This window comes from Haliotis rubra, unplaced genomic scaffold (genome assembly GCF_003918875.1).
Source record: "Haliotis rubra isolate DU_JTF1 unplaced genomic scaffold, ASM391887v1 Scf1292, whole genome shotgun sequence".
NCBI classification, from domain to species: domain Eukaryota; kingdom Metazoa; phylum Mollusca; class Gastropoda; order Lepetellida; family Haliotidae; genus Haliotis; species Haliotis rubra.
Window position 1 is genome coordinate 196761 of NW_025765217.1, and position 14653 is coordinate 211413.

The following is a 14653-nucleotide window of genomic DNA, read 5'->3' on the forward strand; positions in this document are numbered from 1 at the left end:
TATCACGTATAGAATGTACTTTGGTGGATAACTATGCTTGGCGAAACTGAGAATTTTATGTCTGCTTCAGAACTAAGGCGAAATGACTCTCCTATCCTTCTGATGACACGTGCACATGTAGTCTTGCCTTTATCTTTTTAGCTCTTACTGGCCAGAAAACAGTTTACTGGACACGGCAGGTCCAAAACATGAGCAACGCATAGGGACCATTTTGAGTGTAAATAGAAATTGTAAAGTGTAACATGATACGATAACATGCATTGATCAGCCAAGATACCGAGCCCCACAACCCGGTCCCGTTACTCGCCTACTACGAAAATATGGGTTGCTGACGACCAATTCTAACGAAGTCAAAACAGTTAAACACTGTCACTTCCTGCCCAGGACGTCAAACGTCACATGCTAAGGGCAGTAATTAACCTTCTCACATAGACATATAAAAGAAAATACAGCAACAAGACAGTGGCTTTTCATCGGGACACTCGATATTTTTTCGTTGTTATCTTTTTTATTTCATTGTTAAATATACATTTTGATTCAAACTATACATTTGTGAACGCTGGAAGCGTATCTCCCCAAATACGCAGGTTTCGTTTCAATATTGTGCAATCCATTTTTAGTAGTACCCGGTTGCAGGCCCGGTCCGGCCCGATCCGACTTTTCTTGGCCCGAGTTTTATGCACTCCAAAACAGGATCTGTAATGGTGAACGTGTTCATGATTTATGATGTTTGCCTTGTATGGAGCAATAACCAGCAACAACGATGTGTCGCAATATCTAATTAAATGCACGCAAAATCGAAATAATTTCGAACAAATGGGTTTGAAAATAGATATACCCACATTTATCCTTTCATAAATCGTTCACTTCCTCAATTTCTTTTGAAACGGGTCTGTCGTACTCATAGTCACAAACAAACAAGTAGGAAGCTACGCATAAGCTCATGGCAATGAGCGTTATCTACCCGTGCCATGAATCACGCCTTGTCAAAGGGAAACCTACGTCACTGGGAGATGTGATTGCAGTGAAATGACTGTGTGACACGGACCCGTTTTAGGTCACCTGTTATTCTTACATCATATTAGTCTGTCGCAATGCCTTGGTCATATATACTTCCCTGCTCATAAACAGATCGCCAGGCTGCACCGATCAACACACAGGTGTCTCAATCATGGGCAAATTGAACGTCTTTGGAATAAGTTTAAACAATCCTCAAGGAGTGTATTTCTCAGGACAGGTTGTTGAAGGACATGTCACAGTAGAACTGAACGGGGAAATGAAAATGAGAGGTCAGTACTGAATAACAAATATTTCTTAACAATTTTGAAATATACACTATAAACAACATGTGATCACGTCATAGATTCTGTACATGTGTTTGCGGATTGATGACTCGTTGTACGATCTTATTGAAGCATATTTTTAACTGGCTGGGCCAATTTTACTGTTGACCACTCAGAGGCTGAAATTTAGGTAATGCAACAAAGAAATATGTGACGGATATCTGTCAGATTAGAATCACGTGTGGCTTGGGTAAGTCCATGAGTTGTCAAGCCTAGGGGAGAAAGACAGATCGTTTACTTCATCATCTATTATAGCGTAGCCTAGTGGTTAAAGCGTCCATTCGTGACCCGGGTTCGATTCCCCACATGGGTACAATGTTGGAAGCCCATTTCTGGTGTTCGCCGCAGTGATATTGCTGGAACATTGCTAAAAACGGCGTAAAACCACACCCCTGATCAAATAACAGTAAGTGATCTCATATACTCGAGGGATCATTTGGTGTTCGCTATGTCAACATCAACATTAAGTACATAATAGAAGAGGGTCATGTGGTCTGTATCTACAGGGCTTATTTTTGTCTATATATGTTGGCATGGCTTTCCATACACGTCACAATACAGCACAAGTGTATTGTGTTCACACTTGGGGTAAACTGTGGCCTATCATATTTCACCTTACAAAGTTCAGCGTTAGTGGTTAATCATTCAGGGGGACAAGCGTCTTGATAGACTGACCGAGAAGTCTTATCTCAGTAGGTCAGACTGATAACCTTGATAGGTTTGAAAGTAAACATTGTCATGGTATTATAATGATAGACGCGCTATCTTGTTGGCGCTCCCGGATTAGGATCAGTCCACAGAAGCATATATGCTTGTAAGATGTTAATGAATCGAGCGGTCAAACTCAGTGACCCACTGGACTGCGTGTCATCCTGACCCGACGGTGTTGACCGATGGTCATAACATCAATAACGGATTGTCTGTTCCTGATTCAATTATCATCAAATAACTGGTATATTGCTATTGAAAAAAAACAATGTATAAAATACAGGCAAAAAACCCAAAACACACACCACTCCCCAAAAACAACAAAAATAGAAAATAAAACCAACTGCCACCACAGCGAAAATGATCAGTTCCTCTTTTTCAGGCATAAGGCTTCAATTCTATGGTGGCGCTCATGTGAGATGGTCAGAGTCACACTCGACTGGATCAGGAAAGAACAGACGTACCAGAACAGTAGTCTACTCATCGCAGGAGAATTACTTCAACTATGAACTGGTTTTATTCGGGAAAGGTTCGAAAACCCTCCATCTATTGCACATGCCAAAGATTTCACACCTAATGGTGATCTCAACTAATGACAATACAATATTACGCATATACATGCACATGCATGGGCGTCAGCCAGAACAGACAATTCACCTGCAAGCGTATACGTAGTCATTGGTTTTACCTGTATATTTCAAACCGTGAAGATCCAGGTTAGAATTGATCTACAGTAACCCATGCTTGTCGTAAGAGGCGACTAACGGGATCGGCTGACTTGGTTGACACATGCCATCGTATCCTTATTGCGTAGATCGATCCTCATGCTGTTGATCACTGAATTGTCTTATTTATAGACCGCCACCGTATAGCTGGAAAAGTGCTGAGTGTGGCGCAAAACTATGCTCACTCACTCACGTATACTGTAACCATTATCGCGCATATTGATAAGCAGAATTAGGTAAAAACAGTAATCATCAGTATGTATTTAAGAAATGTTTACATCGAGAAACTAATTATTTAAATCACTTATCTGTGGCCTCGATGTGACCAAATATGGACAAAACTACAAAAATATTTTTTAAAAAAAGGATGTGGCAAAATGTGGTGCTACATGAATGTCAGATGCTACTACAATACAGATATACGTAGCAGTTAGGGTTTGGTCGGGGCGTATAAATACTGGGGTTGTCTTGGGTAATAATGCCGCTCTGTTTGTGCGCGCTTTGAGCATGCCCCTTTGTGGAGTGGAGTATTGCGCGGTATAAGTACTGTCATTATTATTATAAAGATGACGTATCAAGGATACAGATATAGAAGCTGTATGATATACTCTGCAGCAAAAAAACCCGTCAGTACGAATTCAAAATTAGATAGACACTGTAATCAAATCATTACAGAAATGGACATAATAAGCGGATCAAAAACTTTTTTTGTGTACGACATCTTGCCACATCAATGAATAACTCGGCATAATTCCAAGACATTACGTGAACGTTTGTATGGAGTGCACCCATCGATTGACGAAGGCCATTGGCACCTGGAACCACACTCTGAGAAAGGCCTGGCGCAATAAATCGGCTGGTATGACATATTCAGTCTCCTCCGAATTTCATCCCAAAGATGTTCAACTGGGTTTAAAATCAGGACTAAGGGCTGGCCACTGCATAATGTTGACACCGTTCTGCTGTAGGAAGTCCCGTGTAGCTCTGGCAGTATGGGCCCGGGCGTTAACATGCTGGAAAATGTTTTTCGGTGACGTGCGAAATGTGGTATGACGTGGGGTCTGAGAGCTTGGTCGATGTAGCGCACCGCTGTGATGCCGCCTCCTCTCCCTGGACCAAGGTTCTGGAACACCACAGGACCAACTCTCTGGTTCAGGCCTATTCCACCCCATACCATGATGCTTGCACCTTCCCATGAGTCTCTTTCCATAACACATTGGTCTGAGTAACGCTGGCCACGTCGTCGCCATATTCTTGTTCTGCCATCTGCAGATGATACGCAGTACCGACTCTCATCTGTGAACAGAACAGTTCTCCATTACCTGTATCGCCAGTTTTGGTGTTGTAGGGCAAACTGTAGACGTTCACGCCGATGACGAGGGGTGAGGTTATCCGTTTCTGCGAAGGGAAAATTCCAAACTGTCGTTCCTTTTGCTGCTTAGTATATATGCCATAACATAGATACTGAACCTTTATCATACGTCCCATTGATATATCTACGAAAGTCTTCTGATACGCACCTTTGACATAAATACTGACGCCATATGATATGGCCATTAATATAGATATTGAAACCTTATGAGACGTACCCTTGGTAAAGATACTGACACCCTATCATGCGTACCACTGATTAAATTACCCAAGGTTTCTTACACGTACTGTTGATAAAACTAAAATCATAATTAAAAAATAATATATTAAGCCTTCTGATAAGGAAAATTGACATAAATCTTTTTCAAGAATAACATTATGTATATATTCTTTTCAAGGATAACGATAAACAGCGTATAGTTAGAGAAAATACTTGAAAATATGTTTTGTTGTGTCCTTTGTGTGTAACCGCGGAGCCATGTAGAATTACAATCAGTCCAGTCCGAATGGAATTAAATATAAAAATAGTACTAAAACAACTGAAGCCCAAGCGCATTAGAAATAGGTACGGTTGTTCTGCTTGTTACAATATACAACAATACCGTTTGTCTGGACGCGGTTAAACGGAAGCCCAGTTTACATACACTTACATTTGGGAACGCTCATTTAAATAAATGCACGTGGCGAAGTAATAATGTATCTTTAATCCGAGATTGGTAACCACTATTATGATGTCATTTTATTGTTGTCACAGTCCATCCGAAGCCATCGAACATGCATTGTAACAAACGCCCCCAGCTATAGGCCGTAATTTAGAATGATAGAGATACTATATTAACTAGTACGACCAATGTCTTTGGGATTTTGCAGCGTCGGGACAAGGGGGAGATAACCCTTCTCTGCCGGCGGGACGTTATACATATCCCTTCCGATACCAACTGCCACTCGGACTCCCGACCTCGTTTGAGGGTTCCGTGGGAAGGGTAAGGTACTGGCTCAAAGGTACCATTGACAAGCCATGGAAGTTTGACCACACAACGAAAAGGGCTTTCACAGTGGTCAGTCTGTTGGACCTCAACACTGTACCTGGAGCTATGGTGAGTGAGTGAGTGAGTGAGTGAGTGAGTATGGAAGTTTGACCACACAACGAAAACGGCTTTCACAGTGGTCAGTCTGTTGGACCTCAACACTGTACCTGGAGCTATGGCGAGTGAGTGAGTGAGTGAGTGAGTGAGTGAGAAACTAAACTTAAGTTCTCCGTGGTATACATGAATTATTGCAATAGTGAAGATGTCATCAATTATTCACTACTACATACATTACAGATGTCCCCTCGTTGTGGGGTAATTTCATTAATGCTGTCGAGTTTAAAATTTTATTGAGTAAATGCCTATACTGCCAAATGTTGATTTAATTGTCCCTTAAGGCTACGACCAATTCATAACTAGGTTTGTCAACCCGTGAAGATCCGGGTTTGAATTGGTGTTCAGCAACCTACGCTTGTCGAAAGAGGCGACTAACCGGTTTGGGTGGTCAGGCTCGCTGACTTGGTTGAGACATGTCATCGTATCCCAGTTGCGTAGATCGATGCTCAGGATGTGTTTGTCAATATATTATTTGTCTTTTTGTACGTTATCGTGTCTTTCAGCAATATTTTGAATGTTTGTGATCTGTGATTGTAGGAAAGTTCTTCAGGTGCAAATGAAAAGAATCTGTGTTGCTTATGCTGTAAATCTGGACCAATCAGCTCCAGGTTTCAAATTGATCGACGTGGCTATGTTCCGGGAGAATCAATTCCTATCAAGGCAGAGGTCACCAACCACAGCAACAGGAAAATGACGAGATCATACGCTGAATTGTACATGGTCAGTAACAAGTGTGTGATGGAAACATCGTATCCCTGACAATACAGCTTTATGTTTTCCTTTAAATGTTCTTTTCATCGACATTACTACTGTATTTGGAATAAGGAAATTCAACTGTAAAAAGGTGTAAAAACTATATAATATTATGACAACGGTTAAAGGGGACTGCTTTAAAAGTTTTTTTTAACGGCATTGCTATTTTATTTTAAATATGGAAAATGAACGACTGTAAAAAGGTTTGAAACGTATATATGATGGTAATGTTTAAAGGGGGCTGTAGTCCACTGTCTAGATTGCCATAATTAGTACCATGTGTTTAACAGAGATATAGCCTGTAAGGACAATCAGGAACTCTCGGATTCCAATTGAATGAGGAATAATGGAACCAAAAGGTGACAGAGTTGATGTAAACGCATCGCTAAGAATAAAACGTACCCTTTTCGAAATTGTATAATTCACTTCAGGTATGAAAATTTCCAGAAGATGAATTTAAAGTCATATTTGGTGACTTTACACGTAACACTCTGAGCATTGTGATGCGTCGGCTTTGCATCAGGACACTTGATATACATGCATTGCTATAGGTACTAGATATCATGTAAATTTACTTCTTTCATGTGTTTTATTGGCTCATAATATTTTGACTTCACATCTATTTTGTAGGTTGTTCGGTATCATGCAAGAGGCAAGACGCGAACAAACTTTGAGAAAATAGGGGAAATATCGCATGGAGAAATCCTTCCTGGAGATTCTGATGTATGGAATGGTGACCTTCTAAGGGTACCGCCCGTACCGCCATCAGAGTTACAGGGTTGCAGAATAATCGAAATTAACTACTTTGTGCAGGTATGGCCATACTAAAATTCTGTGAAAAATGTTTAGTGTTAATTTGTACTAATGTCATAGTGTATTTCAATAAGTTAAGCATTGAGAATTAATGGTCAGGCCCGGAGAGGGTTTTATGCTGAGAAGGGTACACCGAATGTTGAATGCATTAAACAGACATAGAGATAGAATTTCGGTATACTTTGGACATATATTGAAACAATTAGATCATTAGGATATATGAAGGTTTAAGAAACTTATCGAAATGGTTAGCTCTATGGCACTATTAAAACAATCACAGTGTTGTGTTGTTATCAAAGGGTCGTCACTGCTTGTCACATGAACGAAATCCATCTCTGTATAGGCGCTCTGTGCATTTGGTAAGGTAAACTGTGCTACCACGTTGTTTTAACTGAATCAGATGTCTCAAGTGGGGTGGATAAGGCGGGGGTTTGGCAAAATGGGACACTGTGGCTTAACTGCATCACACGCTTCACATTTATACATCGAACAATTCTAAACTCCAGCTCAGTAGTGGCCGGAAATCAAAGATGGCCGCCAATATAGCGAAACGGCTGTCAGTCTATGCCTAAAACATCATCATTATATCGTCAGACTTTGTATTTTATTCAGAATTATTCGTAACAGTGCTGTACGTGATTTACTATCTAGCGTTTTGACCACCTCTCTCTCTCTCTCTCGCCCGTGTTGACCAAAATGCAAGACGGCCGTCAAATATATATTTTCAAAGAATTTTTAGAATTTTAGTAGACATTATCAATATTATTGTTCAATGTTATCCAATTTGGGATTAAATCGTATGTGATAATGAAATAATACCAACATTATTATACTCGGTCTTATGCAGTAATACCAACATTATTATACTCGGTCTTATGCAATATTTTCGGTCGAAGTTCTGACCAACGTTTCATTTGAAACCGCTTGTGTTGAAGCATTGTTGAACGCTGACGGCTCAATCTAAAAGCAATGTTCTTTAGTTAATAAGGTTTCACCTTCATTCCGCTTAATTTCTGTTCATCCTCCACGGTCACGTCAGCTGAATAAGGAGCAACTTTTGACATTTATTTTTACAAAATACCCGTGGGCTCTTCGGCAAATCAGATGACAGCTGTCTAAAATGTTCGACTTCATTGTTCGTTTCAGAGTTCTATAATCTGAACCTTGAATTTGTTATGGATATACCACTATGTCTCGAATCTGAGAAATATTTGGTGTGGTTACAGTTTTGTGTGAGTCCTGCCGGACCCGCTTTCAAGCTAGAGATACCACTCGGGGTGACCATCGGGTCCATACCACTCCGTGCCACGCTCCAGCAGTAATAATGGTTCGCGCCTCCTTCCCAGTCATCGCCTCGGCCATCCTTGATTAAACCGGGTTACCAGGAAGGGGCACATGCTAGCCCATTTCTGGCCCCTCCTGAAGAAATAATGCGTGAGTTTACTTTGCAGTCATCGCACCTGTCACTTATAAGTTCTTGTGTTAAAGTTAATAAAACTGTTACAGCAATATTTACTAGAATATTTTATGTGTCCGTCGATTCAGCCCATGCAAAACTGTAAAAGTTTGTGTTTTCACATTTTGTCATCAGAAAGCATTTTGAATTCTTCACATTATCAGTGTATCAGATGGTACACTGAAGCCCATGTAACTCCGACTGTCATATATGTACCGTGCTGCCATGTTTAACAATCATCAAAACACGTCATCTTAATGTTAACCTATTACAAGACTTTCCTAACAGATCAAGAACACCGTTTGAAATTGTGCATAATTATTACGTTGTGTTCCTTACATAAGACAAATCCTTTGTGATTGTGTTACCCTGAAAATTAACGTACCGTTTGCCTTTTAGCGCCTCCATCCTACGCAGAAAGTGTGTTTGGTACTGTGAACATTAAGGACGATGCCGACACCGATTTTACCAAAGGAGACATGAACTATGCTCCTGTGTACACGTACTACAACTGGGAACAAAGACCAACGCCTTCAGCGCCTATGTAACAGATGCATCTTGATCAAGCGCATCCGTAACGCCATGCAGCATTCAGCATAGGCTTCTTCGCAGAAGACACATCAGCCACCACATTCACTGCAGTAAATGAGTCTTCATCCATACCATCTGTTAGACCATGCAGAATTCAGCCATCATCTCGACTGCAAGAGATGGAAGTTCATCCATACCACCTTAGCAACATGCATTAATTCAGCCATCGCTGCCACTGCAAAAGATGAAAGTTCATCCATACCATCTGTTACGCTATAGAATAATTCAGCCATCACTTCGACTGCAACAGATGAAAGTTCACCCATACCACCGTAGCAACATGCATTAATTCAGCCTTCGCTGACACTACAACAGATGAAACGTCATCCAAAACATTTGTAACAACATGGAACAATTCACCCATCGCCTCCACTGCAACAGGTGCAACTTCATCCATACCAGTTGCATCAGCCATCACCTCTGCTGCAGTACCACCACGTCGCCTGACGATGTTCACAATATTTCATTTGTCTGGACAAGACTACATGTATGCTCTAACAGGACGCTATGATGCAGCTGTACTTTGCGGACAATTGTTTTAAAGGCACAATGTCACAATTTTTCGACAATATTTTGTTTTCAATTATCGATTTCAGGCGTAAGGGATAATAAGTCTTTTATTGTAACACTAGAAGGCTAAAGTGAGTGCATCAGGCGTAAGGGATAATAAGTTCAAGCCTAAAGGCAAGGATGGCAAAAAGAATGAAACGACTCGCAGCAACCAAAACGATAATTATAATTCACCCATCACCTGCACTATTATATATTGGGGCATATGCACTCACTTTAGCCTCTTATTGTTACAATAATAGACTTATTATCCCTTATGCCTGAGATCGATAATTGAAACTTCGAGGCGAACAGCTTCCAAACAGATACCACTTGCCATATATGGAACGCAAACAATTGCTCCGTACACCGAAAACAGTCCCACGCGGTGTTGTTGGTGTTTGCCGAACGGGCCTCAATCACAAGTTGCGTTATAGGATATTCGTGAAGAGTGTTCCAAGGGACATAACTCTATGGGGGTTCGCTTGAAATAAAGTTCGGTCGGTAGAGGATGCGAGAGTCGATTTAATGCAACGTTGCCTTAATTCATTGGAACTTTTTAATTTCATATTGCAATCTTAATACGTACTGTTTTGGGAATAAATTATAATCTTCGCCAGAGATATATACCCCTTAAATATTCTAAATTTCCAACTTTGGCAAATTTTAATTTACTAATGTCTTCTCAACATGCCTCAAATCTTCGCCTCAAAGCTCTTGTATAGTATACCTTGTAAAAATATATATTACTGTACGGGGACTGGTATATCATCCTTGTCCCTTGCTGTACTCGTACTTGTATTATGTATCACATTATTATTATAATCTCCTTTTTAAAACTCTTGTATAAAATTTATGTTTTAGTATATATGGAATGCTAGGTCTTCCATGTCTTGATGCATTTGTGTATGCGCTCGGTATAACTATGTATCATCGAAAGTGGCCTGATATATCTTCCATGCTGCAAATCTCCGACCTTCAAGCACTTGTTTATATACTGTGTAAAACTAATATCTCCATACCATGATGCATCTGCACTTTGTTAAACCCTTGGATTACTATATATTTTCCATGTCTTGATGTTCTTGTATAGGTATCATTGTAACAGGTAGCATTGGATATGGACTGTTATATCCTCTATGCCTTAAGACTTTGCCTTAAAAAGCTTGTATAATTACCTTGTAAAATTATGCATCATTGTTCGTGGGATGTTATATCTTCCATGCCTGGATACACCTGTATAAGTATTTTGCAAAATCTATTGTATCGTCACATAGCCTTGCTGTACTTGCATAAGTTCCCTTATGATGTATGGACCATGTTGTACATAGGGCTGATGGCCCACACCACAGTACCGAATAAAGAAATTTCAAATATGGTAGCTTCGCTAGGGGCTGGTAGTTAGGTTTAATGAGAGAAATGCAATATTGATTATTAGAGAAGTGTGGCGTGATAGTGTGCCTTTAAGCAGCGAACAGAATTTGGTGCAGTTGGGGAAGCGGATTTGGCTGCACCATCTCCCGATCATATTATGACAATGTTATCAAGCTGCATATAACGTTCGTATATCACTTTTTCGAAACCCCGACACTATGAATAATGGACACTGTATACCATGACAACGGAAGATAATGCTAGCTGTGTTAGAAGTCTAATACCAAACTGTGAGCATTCAAACATGTTTTATAACATGTTTTTTTCTGGTTCCTGGATAGATATCACACACAATAACCTCTCTTCAGGTATAACAGTATGCCGTTTTTGTCACGGAGGCCGCGTGTGGCCATTTGCTACCTTTGTACAGCTCTTGTTTTCTGCGCAGATCTGCTTCCGTTCAATTTTGTGTTGTTGGCTTAACTTCGCCATTGTCTTGTCAGCTACTAGCAGTACAAATCATTCTCAGTACATCTTGATGTACATTTTAGTATAATTCACGTTCTTTCTATACATATATCACACTTACTGTACATATTCTCATAAAGTTGCTGCAGCTAATTCTGTACGGCAAACATGCACACATTATATTGATCTGCCAGCCAGGTTGAAGTAGGCGACTACGAAGACAGGTTGTCTTCTCCGACGTCCGCACACGTTTGTAATAAGACGGGTTGAGTCGAGTCAACAGTGACTGTTAGGCCTGCTGCTATTTGTCTCCTGATGATCGCCGCTGAAGTCTCGACCTGAAGCTTGGATGTAGATTGTTTAATTTAGAGACAGCTTTCTGTTTTCTGTACTGCTGAAGGTATTGTTTATGCATGTTTGATGTACATTGTTTTATAGCAGTTGCTTCAAATCTTAGATTATACACAATATATATGGGTTCAATTTTCCACATGGCTACAATGTTTGAAGCCCATTTCCGGTGTCCCCCGCCGTGATATTGCTGGAATATTGCTACTAACAGCGTAAATGTAAACTCACTTACTCAATCACTCGATTATTTAATGTTTGTCTTAATAAACTGTGTTAACCAAAATCCATTTGTATTCCTTGTTATTGCAATACAGATTACTTCTATTTGTTCATCTGGGAAAACTGATATTCAGATGCTGGTGTATTGACAGCTTTGCACAGTGCAGTTTCAGCCCTATAATCAACGTCGGTTCTACTCGCGGGCAGACTGATGGTTTGTTTGACTATCCCAATCAACGTCACGTTACCCATCTTGTAAGTGCCGACTAACGGGATGGTCAGGCTCGCTGACGTGGTTGACACATGTCATCGTATCCCAATTACGTTGATCGTGCTCATGATGTTAATCACTGGATGTTCTGGTCCAGGGTCAATTATTTACAGACGGCCACCATGTTACTGGAATATTGCTGAGTGTGGCGTAAAACTAAACTCACTCACTCACTCACTGATGGTTTGTCATACGGAATCTGAAGTAAAGACGTTAATGTGATGCAATATATGACTCCGATTGTAGTGACCTAGTCAATGACCTAAGTGCATCATTTGTAATGAAGATCAAAGGCATCTACCAAAGAGAGATTTCAATTCACAATTATGAACAGTGAGAGGCATTATGCAAATACGATATTATTAAACATCTGAACTCCATTTCATTCACAATATCATGCGTGTTTTCCTATGTTTTGCAAATCCCAATATTTACTTACTAACATCTCACTTTGAAATGGACTGTGGGGTAGCCTAGTGGTTAAAGCGTTCGCTCGTCACGCCGAAGACCCGGGTATAACGTGTGAAGCCCATTTCTGGTGTCACCCGCCGTTATATTGCTGGAATATTGGTAAAAGCGGCGTAAATCCAAACTCACTCACTCATTCATTTTGAAAAGATGTAAATGTCCATCTACAGTCCAAATTTGTAAATATCTTCACAATAATCTCCTAATGGAGGAAAAAAAGATGAGGATGATGATGATGATGAGGTATCTGAAAGACTGACTGACTGAGTTTGGTTTTACGCCGCTTTTAGTAATATTCCAGCAACATCACGGCGGGGGACACCAGAAATGGGCTTCACATATTGTACCCATGTGGGGATTCGAACCCGGGTCTTCGGCGTGACGAGCCAACGCTTTAACCATTAGGCTACCCCACCGCCCCGTATCTGAAAGATTTACGTGTACATGCAAGTCCATACTGTCTTTTGTTTGTCAGTACAAGCCAGACTTGTAACTCCGCTGTGTCAGGCAAACCATGGAATACAATAGCTCGTTATAGACTAAGCTATGTGACCATCCAATCCACGAACACGCGTCTCACTCGCAGATGAGGGATCAGTGATCACTTGCACAACAAAGGCACGAGGTATAAGGCCATGACAAGCAATACTGTGAACATCGAACCAGAAATGACCCCACTGTGTTACGGCAGCATGTTAATAATTCCAACCTGGGCACAGCATTCACTAAAACCTTCAACAGCGAACCACACTAATGGGGTTTGACATACTAGCAGCCATGTTACCGAACTTTAAAACTAGCGCTGTGTATTGGCAAATAAATTGTATTGCAATATATTGCGATTCAGGTACCCGTATTGCGATACGTATTGAGATATATTGGGAACTTAAGTGTTTGACATTAAGTGACACTAATTGCACATGTCGATCCAGTTTTCTATATTATAAGTACCTACAAATATACGTTATGGTTCTGGTAACAGCAATCGCAAACTTAAGTTGCATAGTCAGGGATTCTATTTCCTTTTTATACATATTTTTAATGGTATGCCGTGTTGTCATTGAATGAAGAAGTAAAACATCTCTTGTGAAGGAAAGTCTGTATAGATTTTACTTTAAACCATAAAAATAAGCACAAAAACTTCTTATATGTTCTTTACCCAATATACCGGTTCTCAGAAAAACATATTGCAATACGTATCATTTGAAAAGCGTATTGCGGTGTACCGGTAATACCGTGCAACCCTACTTAAAACGCAGTGTGTGTGTTTTTTGTGTGAGGGTGTGTGTGTGTGCTTCGTTGGTTTTTTGTGTGTGTATTGAGACCGGTTTGTGCTTGAGTGGGTGGATGTATTCCAGTGATGCCCAGCCCTGAGTGATGCTTTCTAAACCTCATTCGAATGTAAGAATGTTCCAAGTGTAAAGCATTGTACATGCAGATAGTCAGTGAGGGACAGGGATCTTCTATATTCTGACCCAGGTAGTTGGAGAATCTTCTGGAGGCTTTTTCTTGTGTGCACAATGGGAGCTAACTCTGGCCACTCTCATATTACATCTCAAGAATACCAGCAATCTTATCCTGGATATATATCCGGCCTACTTTTGGATACTTGATCATTGTTGCAGTGACGTGAATATTACCACCTTTGTCTATGGGAGCTAACTCTTGCCTCTCTCATATTACATCTCAAGAATACCAGCAATCGTATCCTGGATATTCATGCTCGGCCTACTTTTGGATACTTGATCATTGTTGCAGTGACGTGAATATTACCATCTTTGTCTTTAAAGCTATTACCACTGCTTTTGCATAGTACTGCAGTTGAAATTGTACTACCAGTCTATTGCATTGTATTGTCACGGTAATATTTTATTAATATGTCCAAATATTCCCAACAAAGATCTGATTGTTTTTCAATACATCTGACTCAACCACCGACAATTGAAATCTTCATCTGATTGTTGTCATCGGACAATATACATATTTAAAATCATTGAGTAAATATCTTTCACAAGTTTGCCGTAGAAGGAATGAATAACTGTAAAGCA

At 40.3% G+C, this 14653-nt stretch overlaps 1 protein-coding gene across 1 annotated transcript; it reads left to right on the forward strand.

Moving 5' to 3' along the window:
* The first annotated feature begins 1014 nt into the window (after positions 1-1014).
* LOC124266999 (arrestin domain-containing protein 3-like) lies at positions 1015-8180 on the forward strand. Its single transcript, XM_046701841.1, has 6 exons — positions 1015-1289; positions 2434-2580; positions 5018-5244; positions 5830-6012; positions 6676-6858; positions 8085-8180. The coding sequence occupies exons 1-6, from the start codon at positions 1172-1174 to the stop codon at positions 8178-8180; spliced, it is 954 nt and encodes a 317-aa protein (XP_046557797.1). The 5' UTR covers positions 1015-1171.
* The last annotated feature ends 6473 nt before the right edge of the window (positions 8181-14653 follow it).

Coding starts and splice junctions, on each gene's coding strand:
- LOC124266999 (XM_046701841.1), top strand. CDS start 1,172: ATGGGCAAATTGAACGTCTTTGGAATAAGTTTAAACAATCCTCAAGGA. Junction 2,581..5,017: donor ACTGGTTTTATTCGGGAAAG/GTTCGAAAACCC, acceptor GGGATTTTGCAG/CGTCGGGACAAGGGGGAGAT. Junction 6,013..6,675: donor CATACGCTGAATTGTACATG/GTCAGTAACAAG, acceptor TCTATTTTGTAG/GTTGTTCGGTATCATGCAAG.